Source organism: Notolepis coatsorum (assembly GCF_963971535.1).
Source record: "Notolepis coatsorum genome assembly, chromosome: 9".
NCBI classification, from domain to species: Eukaryota; Metazoa; Chordata; class Actinopteri; order Aulopiformes; family Paralepididae; genus Notolepis; species Notolepis coatsorum.
In genome coordinates this window covers 109915805-109932962 of record NC_140173.1, presented here as the reverse complement: position 1 = coordinate 109932962, position 17158 = coordinate 109915805, and the positions used below count along the sequence as shown (strand labels likewise).

General features: G+C 43.0%; 1 protein-coding gene across 1 annotated transcript in view; it reads right to left on the bottom strand.

Moving 5' to 3' along the window:
* fbxw4 (F-box and WD repeat domain containing 4) overlaps nucleotides 1-17158 on the bottom strand; it is a 184130-nt gene that overhangs the window by 35278 nt on the left and 131694 nt on the right. Inside the window, 2 exon segments of the mRNA XM_084321959.1 lie at nucleotides 17058-17083; nucleotides 17086-17156. Of these exon segments, the coding sequence (XP_084178085.1) occupies nucleotides 17058-17083; nucleotides 17086-17156 (97 nt within the window).

The window sequence follows — 17158 nt, the reverse complement described above, 5'->3', positions numbered from 1 at the left end:
ATACATGACATACAGGTATATAGTAGTTACATTTGTGACATAATTATATGATATGCAAATATACAGCACTGTTACCCAGAGATCCTAACAGAAAATATATACATACGGTGGGGAGGAGACTGTCTATTAGGAGGGGGTGGGGTTTGGAGATTTACGGTGGCAAGTTTAGAATTGCAGCCTCCCGTAGGTGCTCTGTATGTCATATATGTTATGATGAATCGAAAATGGGGGACCCCGATGCAAACAAGACGAAAGTCCCTCTCTGGTCCGCATCCCCCCAACAATTGTGTGTACCGAGCTGTACTGCACTGCACCCCTCTGCAATGCGCTAACAAAATGTTCAATCAATCAATCATAAATGTAACAGTACTGTATATCTGTATGTCATGTATGCAGGGGTGTAGCTCCAGATTCTGGGCCCCATGAAAGAATGTATTTGTAGGCCCCCAGTGAATGCGAGCGTGCGTAAGCGGAAATTTTTTGGCCATTTTTTTATTGATGAAAACGCATAATATGGTTTTTACCTATACATTCGGATCAGCAGTTCAGCACCTGCACTGTTGGTGGGTGAGCCTAGTAAAGGATGTCGCATTGCGTTCATCTTCAATGAATGGACCAATGCAATAATCTACCAAAGCCCCCCCTCTCTCTATATATATCTCTCACACACACACACACTTCAGAAACAAACATAGTATCAATGAGAGCATCAATAATACACCTGAGTGATGTCTAGTAAAAAAAAAAAAAAAAAAAAAAAAAAAAAAGCCCCTGCATGTATGTCATGCAGCCAGATAGCTTTCTACTCAACGCACAGAGAGGAGACTGGTATCTATCTTCTTGTCTCTCTCTGGAGAAGACGGTAAGCAAATTTCCCAAAATGCTGGAGTTTTCCTTTAAGTAACTTCATGTTCTGGTCTAAAACATTTAAGTCAACGAGTCAGCAAGGGCTGACCATGACCAACTAATAGTCATAGGACTTTATCGACAAATTTGTAAAATTGTCATTCCCACATGCAATCATCAAGGACCTCTTTAAATCTTTAAATCAACTAAGTCTTGGTCAACTAAGTCCAAAACAATAGATTAAAGGTTCTGTAAGTGGTATTTTGTTGTTAAAATAAGTGTTATACATGTTAAAATACATTCTGACAGCCATCACTGATGAGTGTTTGGTCAGTAACACAGGTCTCCCAGTCCCTCCACTCTGCAGTAAACAGAAAATAAATGTTCTGGTATACCGTTCCCACTTTATCCAATAAGGAGAGAGAACTCCACACTATGGTCTGACAAAAATAAGAAATAATAACTAGTTTTAAGCAAATATGTGCTTGAAACAAGTCACAAAATCTGCCAGTACAGTAAGCAAATCTGTCTTGGCAAGATTTCTTGAAATAAGTGGAGATATCTAGGGTTCTCTCTCCTATTTAACACTTCTTTCGACTAACACTATGAATTGAAAATGGGGGACCCTGATGTAAGCAAGACAAACGTCTTTCTCTGGTCTGCAACCCCTTAACAATTGTGTGTATTGAGCCGTACTGTATTGTACCCATTCTGCAAGCTGTTAAATAAAGTTTTCATTCATTCACACTATTAAGGGACAGCCCTACAATCAACTGCAGTGGGGAAATAAAACACAATAAGTGCATTTAACATTTTGACCACTGGATGGCATCATTGTTGCAAATATGTCTACAATAGGAAGTCCTCTTTTTGAGAAGCAGCTGGTATTCCAGCCCTGTTTGTCATCTAATTGAAGGCCCATGGGTCACAGAAATGACAAATAGCTGACCTCCAAACAAGTGCACTACAATCATTTCGTCTCACCAAAAACCCAAAACAAACCGCAAGTAGCAAGGCGCTCCGACGCAGAGAAGTTCTCACACACAGCCGTGACATCCGATACCATGGTTCCTCCGCCACAACCCGGGCTCCAACCCCAGGCAACGGGGCGCTCAAGGAACCAAGGCTCACCTCCACTGAAAAGGGAAGTCCTCCATTCCATTCAAGTCCAATGAACTTGGCCAAAGAAAACAGCGGGCGATTCTTCACATGTTCTCGTGTTACACAGCTAGTCTTGCTAAGTGCTGGGGGTAAATTACAGGTTAGCTATTGTGTGAGAGGGAGCGAGTCCAAGAACGGTGGAGTTCCATGTGTGACAGGTGCCTGTAGTGGCTGCTCTGTGTGTTTATCTTACTCAGGGGCTGTTGGAGATGGATAAGGTAGAAGTTCATTGACCATAACAGGGTTGAAAGGAATCCCAACCTGAGCATGACATAAGAGCAAATCGGCCGTTCTGTGAATATATGGTCCTGTGCTGCTGGAAGCCCTCATGGATGTCCAGTGTGTGAAACACCCAGTCGGTGTGGGCTGGTCCCCCTGCCCTACTGCAGCTCCTCACTATCACACTGGAATCTTCCACAGACTCAATATGAAGTCAAAAGATTTCATGAATGCAAGGCAACGGACAAAAGGTAATTAGTCATTTTACTCAATGCACGTCAGTTCCGTTTTGAATTGTTGGAAGAACCATTCAATTCACGCAGGGCAGAATCTTCATCCTCTACACTCCAGTAGGACACAAGGGAAAGAAGAGAGAGAAGCTTGATGTACGCGTCAACATGGTTTGATTGATTGATTGAAAATCGTATGAACAGATTGCAGAATGGGTACAATACAGTACGGCTCAATACACACAATTGTTAAGGGGATGCAGACCAGAGAAATACTTTCGCCTTGTTTACATCAGGGTCCCCCATTTTCAATTCATAACATTTATGACATACAGATATACAGTAACCTACTGTTACATCCAGACATTTATGACATACAAGATATACAAATATACAGTACTGTTTATTTACAGACGGAGTTTCTAAAAGAGAATATATACATTTGAGGGGGAGGAAACTGTACATTGGGGGGGGGGTTGGGAGGGGGGGTTTGGACATTTAGATTTAGGTGCTTTTTTAGAGCGGTTTTGAAGGTGGGTAGGGATTCAAATTTTTTTTACGGCTGAGGGTAGGGCGTTCCACATTGATGTGGCATAATTGCGAAACATGTTTAGTCCCTTGTTTGAGCCGAATCTGCGTTGGACATGATTTGTGGAACTCCCTCTGGTGTTGTGGCCGTGGTATTCACTGACCTTCGGGAAGTATCTCGACATGTACATGGGTACCTTAGTGGTGTAGTGTATCTTGTAGACCAGGCCCATTGCAAGTTGCTGTACTCTGTCGTCTACTCTAAGCCATCATAGGTTGTCAAAATGCGCAGGGGAGTGCCTTTGAGGTGCTTTGGTACCATGAGGTGCAAGCATAGTCGTAGTACCCTTGAATGAGTGCGCTTGTGAGTTTTCGTACCATTTCCCTCAGTTAAATACACCCTGCGACAAAGCTGTTGGACGTGACTAGCATGGTCCATGGTTTGCTCGATAACCCAATTTAGCCTCTGATCCCTCCTTTGGGGCTACAGCATAACAACCAAACAGCATGCAGTGCCAGGAGGTTTAGTTTGGACTAATGAGAGTGGCTCTCCCAGACCTGCACTTGGCAAACAGAGAGAGCTGACGTTTTCACTCGTGTGACGTACGTGACTACAATTATTCAGATTAGATTCAGATAAAAAATAATACAACTTTTTTTGTGGGGGGGGGGGGGGGGGGGGATTCAACTAGGCCGTGCTTCCAATGGAGTTGTGAAAAAAAGACTTGCACAACTGCAACAAAAGTTTAAATGTATTTCATTCAAACATAAGACAGTAATTCCAAGCCAGCAGGTTAAGCTTAATGTGTTACTGTTGGTACCGGTTCTACATTCTTCAAACCAAGGTTTGAACGAGATGTTTTTGTTCTAACAATGTGATGTCAGTCTATTATTGACACGAGAGAGAGATGAGACCTGAGACAGTAGCTTTGTACTTCATGATGTAGCACCGTCTGAATGGATGATGTCACCAAAACAAAGGTGCTGAAGATGAGAGGGCGAGTCGGGATCTTTTTGTCTCCCGTCTAAGCTCCCTTCACCTGGGTGACTGGAAGAGGTCTGTGCAGGTGCCCTCTGCCCCCCCCCCCCCCCCCCCCCCCATACCACCCTCTGATTCCTTCTGCTCAGAATGACACTACAGAGAGAAGGGCACGTACAGACAAGCACTGCATCACTCATAGTCACAACACCCAGGGAATATGTATAAAAATGCTGTGTATGTGTGTTTGCGCACGCATCAATGTGGGAAGTGTACAAGTCACATCCCTGTCTGCATAATGTGTGTATGTATGTGTGTGTTTGGTTTGAGCTTGTATAGGTGAGCTGAGGTGTACCACAAATACCCTTCCTGTAATCCTCATCTCCCCTCCCCTTTACTCCACCTCTGTGTCTCCAGAGTGTCTTTATATCAGCCTGTGTAAGAGGTTTGTGTGTGTGTGTGTGTGTGTGTGCATGTAGGACGAAGTGGTCGCCACTGAGGTGACCTTGTGACAGACAGCCCATTTGATGACGGAACTGTTTTGTTTACAGATGAACAAGCAGCTCCATCATTTTAAACAGATATATAAATATTGAGACATTCAATACATGAAACGTTAATGCAGCCAAAATCTGAGTGCTATTAAATACCATATCACACAATCACATGGATTTCTGAATGCATAATCTTCAAATAAAATATCTAGGGCTGTCGCTAAACACAAGGAATTCTGTCGACTTATCAATTAGCTAATTTCATTCACAAAGTTGTAAAGTTGTATTTCCTACACGTAGTCGTGCAGAGAGACCTCTTTAAATGTAGTGACACTGCTTATCAGACATGTGCTCATAATTTTTCTTTTAGGAAATAACTCATTCAGCATGGAAAAGCATACTGTATGAAAAACAACTAATCACTAACAAAGTCTTGCTTGACTAAGAACTAACCAATGAATCGACTAAAGAGGGGACAGCCCTAATAAAACCACCACCACCACTATCACCCAACCTGGCTCATGCTGGACCTGTCCATCAACATCAACCAGGGAGCATCATATCACTGTCCTCCAATAACACCTTTCAATATCTAATATTATCCCCTTCAATGTCCACATTTACACGACAAAAACATTGTCTGGTGTGTGTGTATTGTTGTGGAGATGTGGGGGGTGGGGGGTGCCCTCCCCAGGTCCCTATGATTAATTCAACCAGTCTCCAGGGGCCACATCTCCTGCATGGGTGTGCAATGTCTGTACGGAGCCTGGCCCATTCCTCTTATCGGCCTCTGACATATTAGCTAATGGAGGACCCCGCGTTGCATATGATCTAATATGTGCCGTTAATGGTCAGCAGGGAGGTTCCCTCTCTGGATTCACAACAGAAACAACCCTTCAAATGTCTGGGTGGTGGTGGACAATGCACGTGCACACACACCATCGTGTTTCAATGCTCTTACTCACACACGTGCTATTTCAATAATTATTGTTTCCTTTAACACAAACACACAGAATACACTACCATGAACACACACTACCCCTACAATCATCCACCCCCCCCCCCCCCCCCCCCCCCCCCCCCACACACACACACAGTACCCACATAACAGAGGAAATAAACAAGCCTCCTTCCCTCTGACCAACCCACCAGGTGTACTGGATGTGCGGTCAGTCTATAATTCCACATATTTTGATACACCAGACGTGTGTGCATGCATATTTGATCTATGTCCATCAAATGGGTCCTCACATTGTGAGTGGTGGATTTGCGGGGGTCAAACACTCGAATACCCCCCTCGCCAGTGTGTGATCTCAGGTGCAGAGGTCAAATGTATGTAAACCCAAATACTGTGTTGCCACAGCGATGAGGTGGGTTTGTCAAGAGGCTAATGTGCCTTGATCCCTTCAAAGAGTCCCGCGGCGGGCTAGCAGCTCTCAGGAGAGCGAGCTGGAAACACCGACCTGTGTGTTCTTCCACAGGCTTTGGAGAGTGAATTTGTGCGAGTGTGCGCGTATGTGTGAGGAAGAGAATACGTGACTGTGTGCATTTGTGCTGTTCTTGGTGTGTGTGTGTGTGTGCGCGCAAGTGTGAGTGCCTCCAGGCCAATGGATTAGTTCTTTTACCAGCAGGCTCTAGCATGCTCCCCAGGTCCAAGACATAAGTCCTGGATATCCATATTGGTATCAATGTGTAGGTTTATGGCCATCTCTGTAGGGTAAAGCACTCAATCAAAGTCACCACGCCTGCTCATTTTGCATCCCAGGAATTGCATATAAACACACATTTTCAATAGATATGCAGCCTACGTGTATCTATTTACCGGTAAGGCATATAGAAGAGTAGAAGAAGAAGCATAATACACCATGGCAAATGCTTTCCCGCGGAATGAAGTTGAAGCCTTGCCAAAAATAACACTCGTTATAAAATACATAGCTTTATTGAACTGAAGTGGTAAGTTGGTTGTCCTGGTGTGTTTGTGTGTCACAGGCTATCATTCCGCCAGGACGTTCGCTTCCTCTCCTAGGCTGAAATCTGTGCTTCAACCCACTTTTGAACCGCGAGTCCTGTGCTCGTCCACAACCGACGGAGCCAAATCAAAGGTGCGCGCGTGCGCGGATCTGGCGGGAGGACAGTCTTTACGAGGAGTGAGTTTAACAGACTTCTCCGACTCCGCTCCACTCATGTCATCTGACGGTCAGGTGGGCGTGTCTGAAGTCCAGGTGCCTGCAGCGCAGTGGCCAAAGCCGCGTACAGATGGGAGCTGCTAAACCGCAGGCAGTACACCGGGCTGCTCACTGGGTCTGACGTCAACTGGAAAAACTAGACAAGATATGACAATAATAGTGACGTTATTAAAAGATACGCAGTGCTACTACATATATCATGTTTCTACTTTCAAACGGGTCGGTTATTAAATAATCATTATGTATTATATGGTAAGGAAACAAATGTATATAAAAATGCCAAAATGTAATTCATGTCATTTCTATGATACTGTGCTGCTCAGGTTTGATTTGTGAATATAATAATAATAATAATAATAATAATAATAATAAACTTTATTTGTATAGCACTTTTCATACAGAAGTTGCAGTTCAAAGTGCTTCACAACAGTAAAAAATACAGGCATAAGCGAGCATAAAAAAAAGATAGAGGTAGCAAGGTAAGGTAAATCACAGTGTTTCACATTAGGATCTAGCATCCCAATAGGCCTTTCTGTTTACAGTTTCATTCAGTAATACAAATAATAAAAATAGAATAGACAGAGTAAAAACAAAGTGCGGTTGGATTCAGTCTAAAAATAGGCAAAAAATTATAAAATAGAACGGACATACAACAGGGTATTTAACATACAACAGAGCAGTGCATCAGTAAGAAGTAAAAAGTGTGATAAAATAGTTCAATTTTGGATTACAACAGAGCAGTGCTCTTAAAATTACAGTGCATAGAACCGACACATGAATTTGATAGGAAGTGTAGGTAGGGTAAGAATAGTGCAGGTAAAGTACAATTTGTGTCAGGATATCCCTGATGTTTCATTTAAATGCCTGAGCAAAAGGATAGGTTTTAAGCTGTCTTTTGAAGATGTCTAGCGAGTTGGCTTCCCTGATGTTTTGGGGTAGTTTGTTCCATAGTTTTGGGGCATAGTTGATAAAGGCTGCATTACCGATCCTCTTTTGACTGTTTCTGGGAGCCTCTAGTAGTCCAGCAGCTGATGATCGCAGTGTTCTTGCTGGCCTGTAATTTAGAGAGTTGGCGATGTAGCTAGGTCCCTGTCCATTTAGAGCTTTGTATGTAAGGAGAAGGACCTTGAAGTCAATTCTAAATGTTACAGGAAGCCAGTGTAGAGCAGCTAAGACTGGACTAATGTGCTCTCTCCTTTTGGTTCTAGTAAGCAGTTGGGCTGCAGAGTTTTGGATTAGCTGAAGCCTCTGTGGTTTTCTTAGGGAGACCTGTAAAAAGTGCATTACAGTAGTCTAACCGGCTAGATATGAATGCATGAATTAGCTTCTCAGCATAATTTTGATTAATAAATGGTCGTACTTTTGCTATATTTCTGAGATGGAAGAACAATATTTTGGTCACTTTGTTAACACATTCAGAGCCACGCCCCTATGCCCAAAATAGGCCGTTCCGTGCCAGCGCTTTAGTCAATGGGAGGACGGGGACATTTGCGAACGCTTAAACTATATCTTAAATTATGGCTATGGGTCTAATACACCCGTTGCTTATCAATGACTTGCTTGCAGTCAACATGTACCAAAACGGATTATTTTTTCATCAGTACATTTCCGTTTTAAACCGTTTTGAATACTCCTTCCTTTCTAAAACACTTGAATGTGCTGTATCCAACCAACTTACTGCTTATCTCTTACAGAATGACCTCCTAGACCCTAATCAGTCTGGCTTCCGGACTGGCCACTCCACAGAAACGGCCCTCATTGCGGTCACAGAGGCACTTCACTTAGCAAAAGCGAAAGGCCTCTCCTCTGTCCTGATTCTCCTAGATCTATCTGCAGCCTTCGACAGTCAACCATCAAATCGACAGATCCTCCTCGCGGCCCTCGCAGGAATGGGAGTGGCTGGCTCTGCGCTGACATGGCTGACATCAGACCTCAATGACCGCTCCTACCAAGTGTCATGGAGAGGGACCCTGTCGGCCACCCGCCCCCCTGCGGACGGGTGTCCCCCAGGGCACGGTTCTAGGACCCCTCCTCTTCTCCCTCTACACTAGATCACTGGGTAACATTATCATGTCTCATGGCTTCTCCTATCATTGTTATGCCGACGATACTCAACTCTTCCTCTCCTTCCCTCCCTCAGATATCCACGTCTCTGAGCGGATCTCTGCCTGTCTGTCCGACATCTCCACCTGGATGACGACCAACCACCTCAAACTGAACCTAAGCAAAACAGAATTGCTCCACCTGCCAGCCAAATCCTCCCCCCTGACCGACCTTTCCATCACAGTCGAGAATGCAGCTGTGACCGCGTCCCTGACCGCCAAGAACCTTGGTGTTGTCCTCGACGACCAGTTGAACTTATCTGCTCACATCACAGCGACAACCAGAACCTGCAGATTCCTCCTGAGCAACGTCAGAAGGATCTGCCCCTTCCTGACAAAAGAAGCCACCCAACTCCTCGTCCAATCAACAGTCATCTCCTGCCTCGACTACTGCAACGCACTGCTCGCTGGCCTCCCGGCCACTGCCACTAAGCCTCTTCAACTCATTCAGAACGCAGCGGCCCGCCTGATCTCAAACCTACTGAAGTCGGCCCATGTCACCTCACTTCTTAGGGACCTGCACTGGCTCCCCATTGCTGCACGAATCCGCTTCAAGGCCCTCGACCTAGCATACCGTGCGGCAAAGGGAACCGCTCCCGCCTACCTCCGGTCAATGGTCTCCAACTACACACCCTCAAGACCCCTACGCTCTGCATCTTCTGGCCGCCTCAGACCTACTCCTATCCAAGCTCCGGGAGGGTCATCAAAGAGAAGTCGCCTATTCTCAGTCCTTGCCCCACAATGGTGGAATGAACTATCCACCCCAGTTAGGACAGCCGAAACCCGTCCAATCTTTCGCCGTCAACTAAAGACGCACTTCTTCAACCATTATCTGAAAAAAAAAAAAAAAAAAAAAAATCTAACCCTAACTAACCTTACTGTCATGCACTTGTCCTAATAAACTAACCTACACTGTAGCACTCAACACTTTGATGAACATTGTTGCTCAGCTGATAGAGTTGTGCCCTTCGTGATGACTTGTCGTACAGAACTTGTAAGTCGCTTTGGACAAAAGCGTCAGCTAAATGACTAAATGTAAATGTAGATTAATAGTGAAAAAAAGGATTCTGGAGTTTCCAGCGTTTTCTGTAATGATTTTAGAGAAGTAGTCTTTCCTTGCTAAGCGGACGGTTTTATTATAGGCAGTTAAAGCATCTTTGTATATATCACAGTATTTCGTTGTTTTTTCTCCATTTTCTCTCAGCTGCACGACATTTCCTTTTTTCTTTGTTGACAGCATTATAGTTCAACCAGGGGGAGGCTCTGATTTTCTTCTTTTTCGTTTTTAGTGGGGCGAATTTAATACAGATGACAGTGCATCATTGAGATTTTCTACCATTTCATTTAGAGAGCTGTCACAATTATGTGGTTCATGTAGTCTGATAAGATTAATGAACTTTGATTCAGCCTTGTCGTTTAGGAGCCTCTTTTGAACTATGATTTATTTTTTCGTTTTAGTAAGGGTTATTTGAGCATTAAAGAATATACAGTGATGCTCGGGAGAGGTAATTCAGTTATTGAGAAATGTTTTATGCTTAGCCCAGTTGTTGTTATGACTAAGTCAAATGTATTTCCAAGCCGGTGAGTTGCATTTGTTATATGCTGTGTTAGATCAAAGCTATCCAATATGAACACGTCTCTGCTTAAGCTGAACACCAGAGAGACAGGACTCTAGTGATGATGTCATCAAGAGAAAAATCCTGGAGCTGCTCCATGGACAGTGAATAATGGAACAACTCTTGCTACGACGGTACCCATGCTGATTTTACTGGGATACGGGTACATTTTCTGATTCAGAGCTGCCAGACATTTAAAGTCTGTGACTAATTCACTGTCAACAGACCAACTCAGTGTTACTTGGTGACATTACAAATTCTTGTTATTTATCTTTACAGATATTGACGTAACTGTCCCAGGTAATTGGAATAGAACGATGTACATTTTGTTTTAGGGAGTATTCTCCGATATCACAACTTAAAGGGGGAACACCACCCAAATTAATAATTCCAACATGTTATTTTCGTGGCCTAGGAAGGTTCAATCTATGTGTGAACATGAGCTACTCTTCTCCCAAAGCCAGAAACTAGAGAAGTAAGACTCAAACGTGTGATGTCATCAGGTATAAAGTGTGGAGCTGCTCCATAGATTTTATGGACCCACAGAATGTTTGTTTGAGTTTCTATAAATAACTGTTTCCCTTACCGCCAACGGGACCCCCCACTTTTTTTAAAGTTTTCTTTGCGGTTAATCACAGTAACGTTGGCAAGCTAGCTAAATTATACATAAATCGGTTTTCATATAAATCAATCTTCACTAAGACTGGGTCCCGTGCATTATAAATGGCTTTTTCCAGTGTTTAGCATTGTTTTATAGCAATATGGGGTTAGTATCAATGGGTCTGTGTCTCTAATTACCATATTGGCGGATTGCTCTAATTCAGTTGAGAGAATTTCCTCCTCCAGTGAATTAGGTCATTCTGTTTTGACTCGCAAGGTGACGTAGCAAGGAGCTGATGGAGCTGATTGTGATCTGATTGGCTCTGTGGTTGGAGCCAATGCCCGCCCACAATCTACCTAGAGCAGACCGCAAGGAAAAGAAGTGCAGTGACTTAGCCTAACGTAAATAATAATGAGCAAAACATGCAGGCAGGCTGCAAAGCTGCTAATACGTCTATGCAAATTTTTCCTGAGGATGTCGTGCAATGGACCAAGTTCGTTTTTGGATTTTTGCAAAGACGAGGGACTTTATGCTTCCGTGATTTCCTGGCTGTTGCTAAAGAAGAAGGGAACTAGCCTGTAAGTCTTTGAGACCGAAAGAAAGCATCGAATCAGTAAGTACATACAGTACATCGTAATTAGTTAATTAGCAGTAGGACCTCGTTCATTCATCCGTTTGTGTTAGGGGTGTAACGGTACGCGGATACGTACTGTAACGCCTCAATGTGGTCCTCTGGTACAGTACGCGCTGTGCACCGAACGATTGCAACGGCACGGAACCTTTTTTTGCGGAACTTAAATCCCCCCGGCCCTAATATAATGTGCACACTGTTTGTTCATCCAACGCAGCGCGCAGCTACACTGAACGATAGCTGTAATTCAGCATAGCATATTAGCCTTAGTATGGCGAGTCAATACTAACTGACAAGCCAGAGCTATGTCATTGTTCAACTTTATTGCAAACTTGATCACGCATTTGAAACGGCATCACCCGAATGTGAATATCACTGGTACAAGGAAGAAACAGACCCTAGTGCAAACCCAGCTCCCCGTAGCATTCAAGCAGCATCTCGCTATTAATTCAGACCGGGCCAAAGCAATAACAAACGCCATAGGTGTTTTTTATAGCAGCAGATCTGCGACCATACTCCGTTGTCAAGAACACTGGGTTTAAGCACATGTTAAAAGTAATAGAGCCCCGCTACCTAGTTCCCTCTCGTCCGTATTTCAGCCAGCAAGTCATACCACCAGCTCTGTATAAACTAGCCCCTTTCGTGACTGTGATGCAAGCCCTGCCCCTGTATTCAAGCAGGGCTTGCATCACAGTCATGAAAGGGCTCTGTATAAACAAGCAGACGCTACAGTTGTCCACGACTGCTATATATTAATCTTCAGATTTACTTTAAAGGAAAACTCCAACATTTTGGGAAATTAGCTTATTTAACATCTTCCCTGGAGTTAGACAAGAAGATACATACATTTTTTGTCTCTGTGGCGTGCATTTAGCTTTGGGAACAGTCGCTCCGTTAGCGTAGCTTAGCTTCATCACTGGAAGTGAGGGAGGACAGTAGCCTGACGTTCCCTACAGGTTTGTTGATATTCTCATTCCTTCAAAGGATCCGAATCGATTGAAGTTTATGGATACCATGACTTAAAATCCTCTTACCTTGACGATTAAAAGCCTCCCCAATTTAGAAAACAGTCATCCAATGGCTGGTATTGATAATATAATACTAACTGCTGCATGCTCGGAGCTAACCGAGCTAACACAGAACAGGATGGTAACGCAAATATAATGACTTCCTTTCTGGGGTTTTCAAAATAAAAGTGCGATGTTTATAGCAGCGGAAAATGTTTATTTTGTACATTATCTAACGTTAACGACACCTAAACTAACTTTAGGTTAGTTGTAACGTTAGTTTAGGTTCGTGTTAACGTTCGATAATGTACAAAATAAACGTTTTCCGCTGCTATAAATGTCGCACTTTTATTTTGAAAACCCCAGAAAGGAAGTCATTATATTTGCTTTACCATCCTGTTCTGTGTTAGCTCCGGGTTAAGCTCCGAGCGTCCAGTAGTTAGTAGTATATTATCAATACCAGCCATTGGATTACTGTTTTCTAAATTGGGGAGGCTTTTAATCGTCAAGGTAAGAGGATTTTAAGTCATGGTATGCATAAACTTCAATCGGTTCGGATCCTTTGAAGGAATGTGAATATCAACAAACCTGTAGGGAATGTCAGGCTACTGTCCTCCCTCACTTCCAGTGATGAAGCTAGCTATGCTAAACAGAGCGACTGTTCCCAAAGCTAAATGCACGCACAGAGACAAAAAAGGTATGTATCTTCTTGTCTAACTCCAGGGGAAGATGTTAAATAAGCTAATTTCCCAAAATGTTGGAGTTTTCCTTTAAGTGGTATTAGTAGGTTACAGCAGTAAGCATTAGTTTGCTCAGTAAATTATGGCCAATTCGTTTTATATTGTTTAATACAGTTAAATAAATACATAAATGAAAAGCAAATTTCCCCCCCCCCCCCCCCCCCCCCCCCCCCACTGTACCGAAAATAATACCAAACCGTGACTTCAAAACCGAGGTACGTACCGAACCGTGGATTTTGTGTACCGTTACACCCCTAGTTTGTGTATTACGGTACTATTCCGTGTGTGTGCGCCAAGACAGTCTAACGTTAGTGCAACACTGTGTGTGTGTGCGGGTGTGTGTTTGTGTGTGTGTTAGACGGACTGAGAGAGCAAGCTAGCTTAGCTAACGTTCTTAGCTCTGTGCTTCGTTGTATATATGTAGACCTACTTGTGTGTATTGCGAATGAATGATTATGTTCCTTGTGTGTGTTTGGGGTAAGTAAGTAAAGTTTATATATACAGCACTTTTCACAGAGACAACTCACAAAGTGCTTTACATACAGCAGAAATTAAATAAACTAAAATAAAAAGCAAGAACCATTGGGGGGGGGGGGGGGGGGGGGTGGGGGGGTGGGGGGGGGGGTCTTAGCTCTGTTTATTGCGCCAAGAAAAAAAAAAAATCAGAGAAATCCGAAAAACAGGAAAATTAAAAACAGAGAAATCCGGAAACAGGAAATTCATATCCGAAAACAGGAAAAGATAAAACGGATTTCATAGGGCCCTAGTTAACACTTTCAGTGCCAGCAGGGGGCGCACGATTTAGTGCTTGAATGCCATCATCCACTTCAATGTTAGCGTTAATAACGCCTAATCTATGTTTTTAATTATGGCTATGTGTCTAATCTGCCCGTCGCTTATCAATGACTCTATTTTCCAGTCAACATTGTCGAAGCGGATGTTTTTTTATCGGTTCATTTCAGTTTTATACTGTAGCATTTTGAAAAGCCCCTCGTTTTCAAGGAAAATAAAAAGAATCCATAATAAACGCCCTGTACTGGAATATTCTAGAATACACAAAAACGTTGTAATTTTTTCGGCCTATTTATGAATCGTTTCAAAAAAAACGCTAGATTATCGATAGTATATGTGTACATATGCGAGCTGAAAATCGATTACCTCATTTCCTCAACATCACACACACACACATAGGGCGAAACGCTGAGAGCTCAGCGATTACAACTCTGATTATCCCAAGACTTGTAAAATAGATTCCCTACCTCAGATCAGATGTTCTCCAAAAAGATCATTCCAATTCCTGATCGCCATTCCAAAAATCTGATCGCTTTTATTGATCCAACGCTGGGTGCTCGAAACACATATTCCACGCTGTTCTAAGGGACCAGAATGACTGCAATCGGCTCGGATTACATGCCTGAGAAATAAAATGTGGATTCCTGATTTTTCTTTTCTCATCACATTTTCATTGAGTCTCATTCCAAAAGGGTGCATTACCATCTGGGAGACGATAGGGGCGCTTTTTCCACATCTGAGCTCCTGATGGGCTGGTTTCCCAACGAGAGACTCGGTTGATGAAAGATGAATTCAGATCGCTAATAAAAAAATAACACGCTAATTGTCGTGGTGGGCATTCAGGGGGCGGGCTGATAACACGTGTTATGTCGTGGTGGGCTCTCAAAGTGTTAAGGTGAGTTAATAAATTCACTCTGAAAATCTGCTCCGGACTCTTTGGTCAGAGCGTCCAGTGTGCACTCTGAGCCTGAGTGTTGTATGTGCCTCCCTGTATTGTAAATAGTTCATATGTGTGTTGTCACTACTGTATGTATAATTGTAAATAAGTTAATTTATGTGTTTGTAATAAATATTGTTAATATTTATTTACCTAATTTATGTGCAATCGTTTAATTTCAGCTCAGTGTAGAGAAATGCACCGATACTAACAACCGCCTTATGACGACACTGTTGACACACCACGAATCTGTGACACGCACGCCCCGCGACAACACTAGTAGTTTTGGGGGCCCTACCACCCCCCATGAAAAAATCCTAGGGGAAACACGTAGTGTTCTCAGTTTCTGACACAGACAATGTACAGAACATTCCACTCTCAGCTCTCAGTGTCACCTATTACCAATGAATTGTCTATGGAGCAGCTCCACACTTTATACCTGATGACATCACACGTTTGTTTTTGGATTTGGGATGGGAGTTGTTTATGGTCACAAATAATCTTAGGAATAGGAACCAAAGGAATAACATGTATAAATTGGGTGTAGTTCCTCTTTAACTCTTTCACGGCCATACCCAAATATAGTCCGGTTATCTCGCCATGCGTTGAGCGCCAAAAACCAGAGTATCTTTTCCTCTGATCCCCGTTCTATACAGTCAACCGGCGCCATCTAGGTGTCTATGATTCATCTACTACGTTGGAATTGCAATGACGATTGAATATCACCAGGTGGCAGTATCGCCTACCTTTGAACTGGAATGGCTTAGTGTGGATACACATTTAAATTTTTGGCAAGGGCTCCTCCTCCTGCCTGAAGAGAGAGACACAGCGATCGCCTCGAAATTTGTTGCCTGAAGCGTATTTCTAATATAAACGGAGTATAGACATATTACAACTGGTAATCGCGATGGCGATGCGATCACTTGGAATTATTCTTTTTGGAATACCTTCTGGCTAAGGTAAGGTATATTCTATGTCTATTTTACCGAACCTGAAACATGTTTTTGTAACGATCACAGTTTTGTGTTTTACCGGACGTAAAACATGCTCGACAAACACGATCACAGTTTTGAGTTAAAACGACCCCCCCCCCCCCCCCTTGATGATTTTGTGAAGACACATATGTACATGGTATATACCTTTGATTTGGGAGTATTTGGGGCTTGAGGGGATCAACCAGAACGATTTGGGCTTATTGCATATAATGTGTCATATCTCGCGATCTATGGAAAAAGACTGGATTATTCCGGAAATGGGGCGATGTTTAGTGTGTAGCGTGTAACAAACTACAGTGTGTAGAAAGGAGCTGATTAATCAGTAATGGACTATGAACAATGCCTGTAAAATGAGCCATACTATTGTCTCCATAGCTATAATACAGAGCACACGATGGGTCTGCAAAAAATCACTAAAATGGTCATTAATGCTGGTGCCAAACAGTGCAGATGGCGAAAGCTAGTGGCCGTGAATGAGTTAAGAATCAATATCTGATATTAAAACAATTAATACAAAAATTAAATAAAGAAAATGACTAACATTCATACTGTCTTTTACCATTATGCACTTTGCTACTAAGGAATCTACCGTGCCTATATTACTACCTACTATGCTAATATGTCTATACTACTATGCACTCAAGACTGTAGCACTCAAGTTCAACACTGATTGACTAACATTGTTACTACCCTAGCTGCCAGAGTTGTACCCTTCCTGCTGACTTGTTGTACAGCACTTGTAAGTCACTTTGGATAAAAGCGTCAGCTAAATGACTAAATGTAAATGTAAGAGTCAAAGGGCTGGGTGCAGACATAGTAGACACAGGTTAACCCTTTCACTACCACACTGTAGTGAAAGGGTTAACCTTCTGTAGTGTGGTTGTGAAAGGGTTAACCCTTTGTTGTGTGGCAGTGAAAGGGTTAACCTTCTGTATCGTCGCATTGAAAGGGTTAACCCTTTGGTAGAGTGGTAGTGAAAGGGATAACACACACCTGTAGGCACTGCGTCTTCCGCTTGTCCAAAGCCGCACCACACCATAGTAGGAGGAGCCACTAGCGATCAAATGATTTCCATCAGTCTGGATACAGTAGAG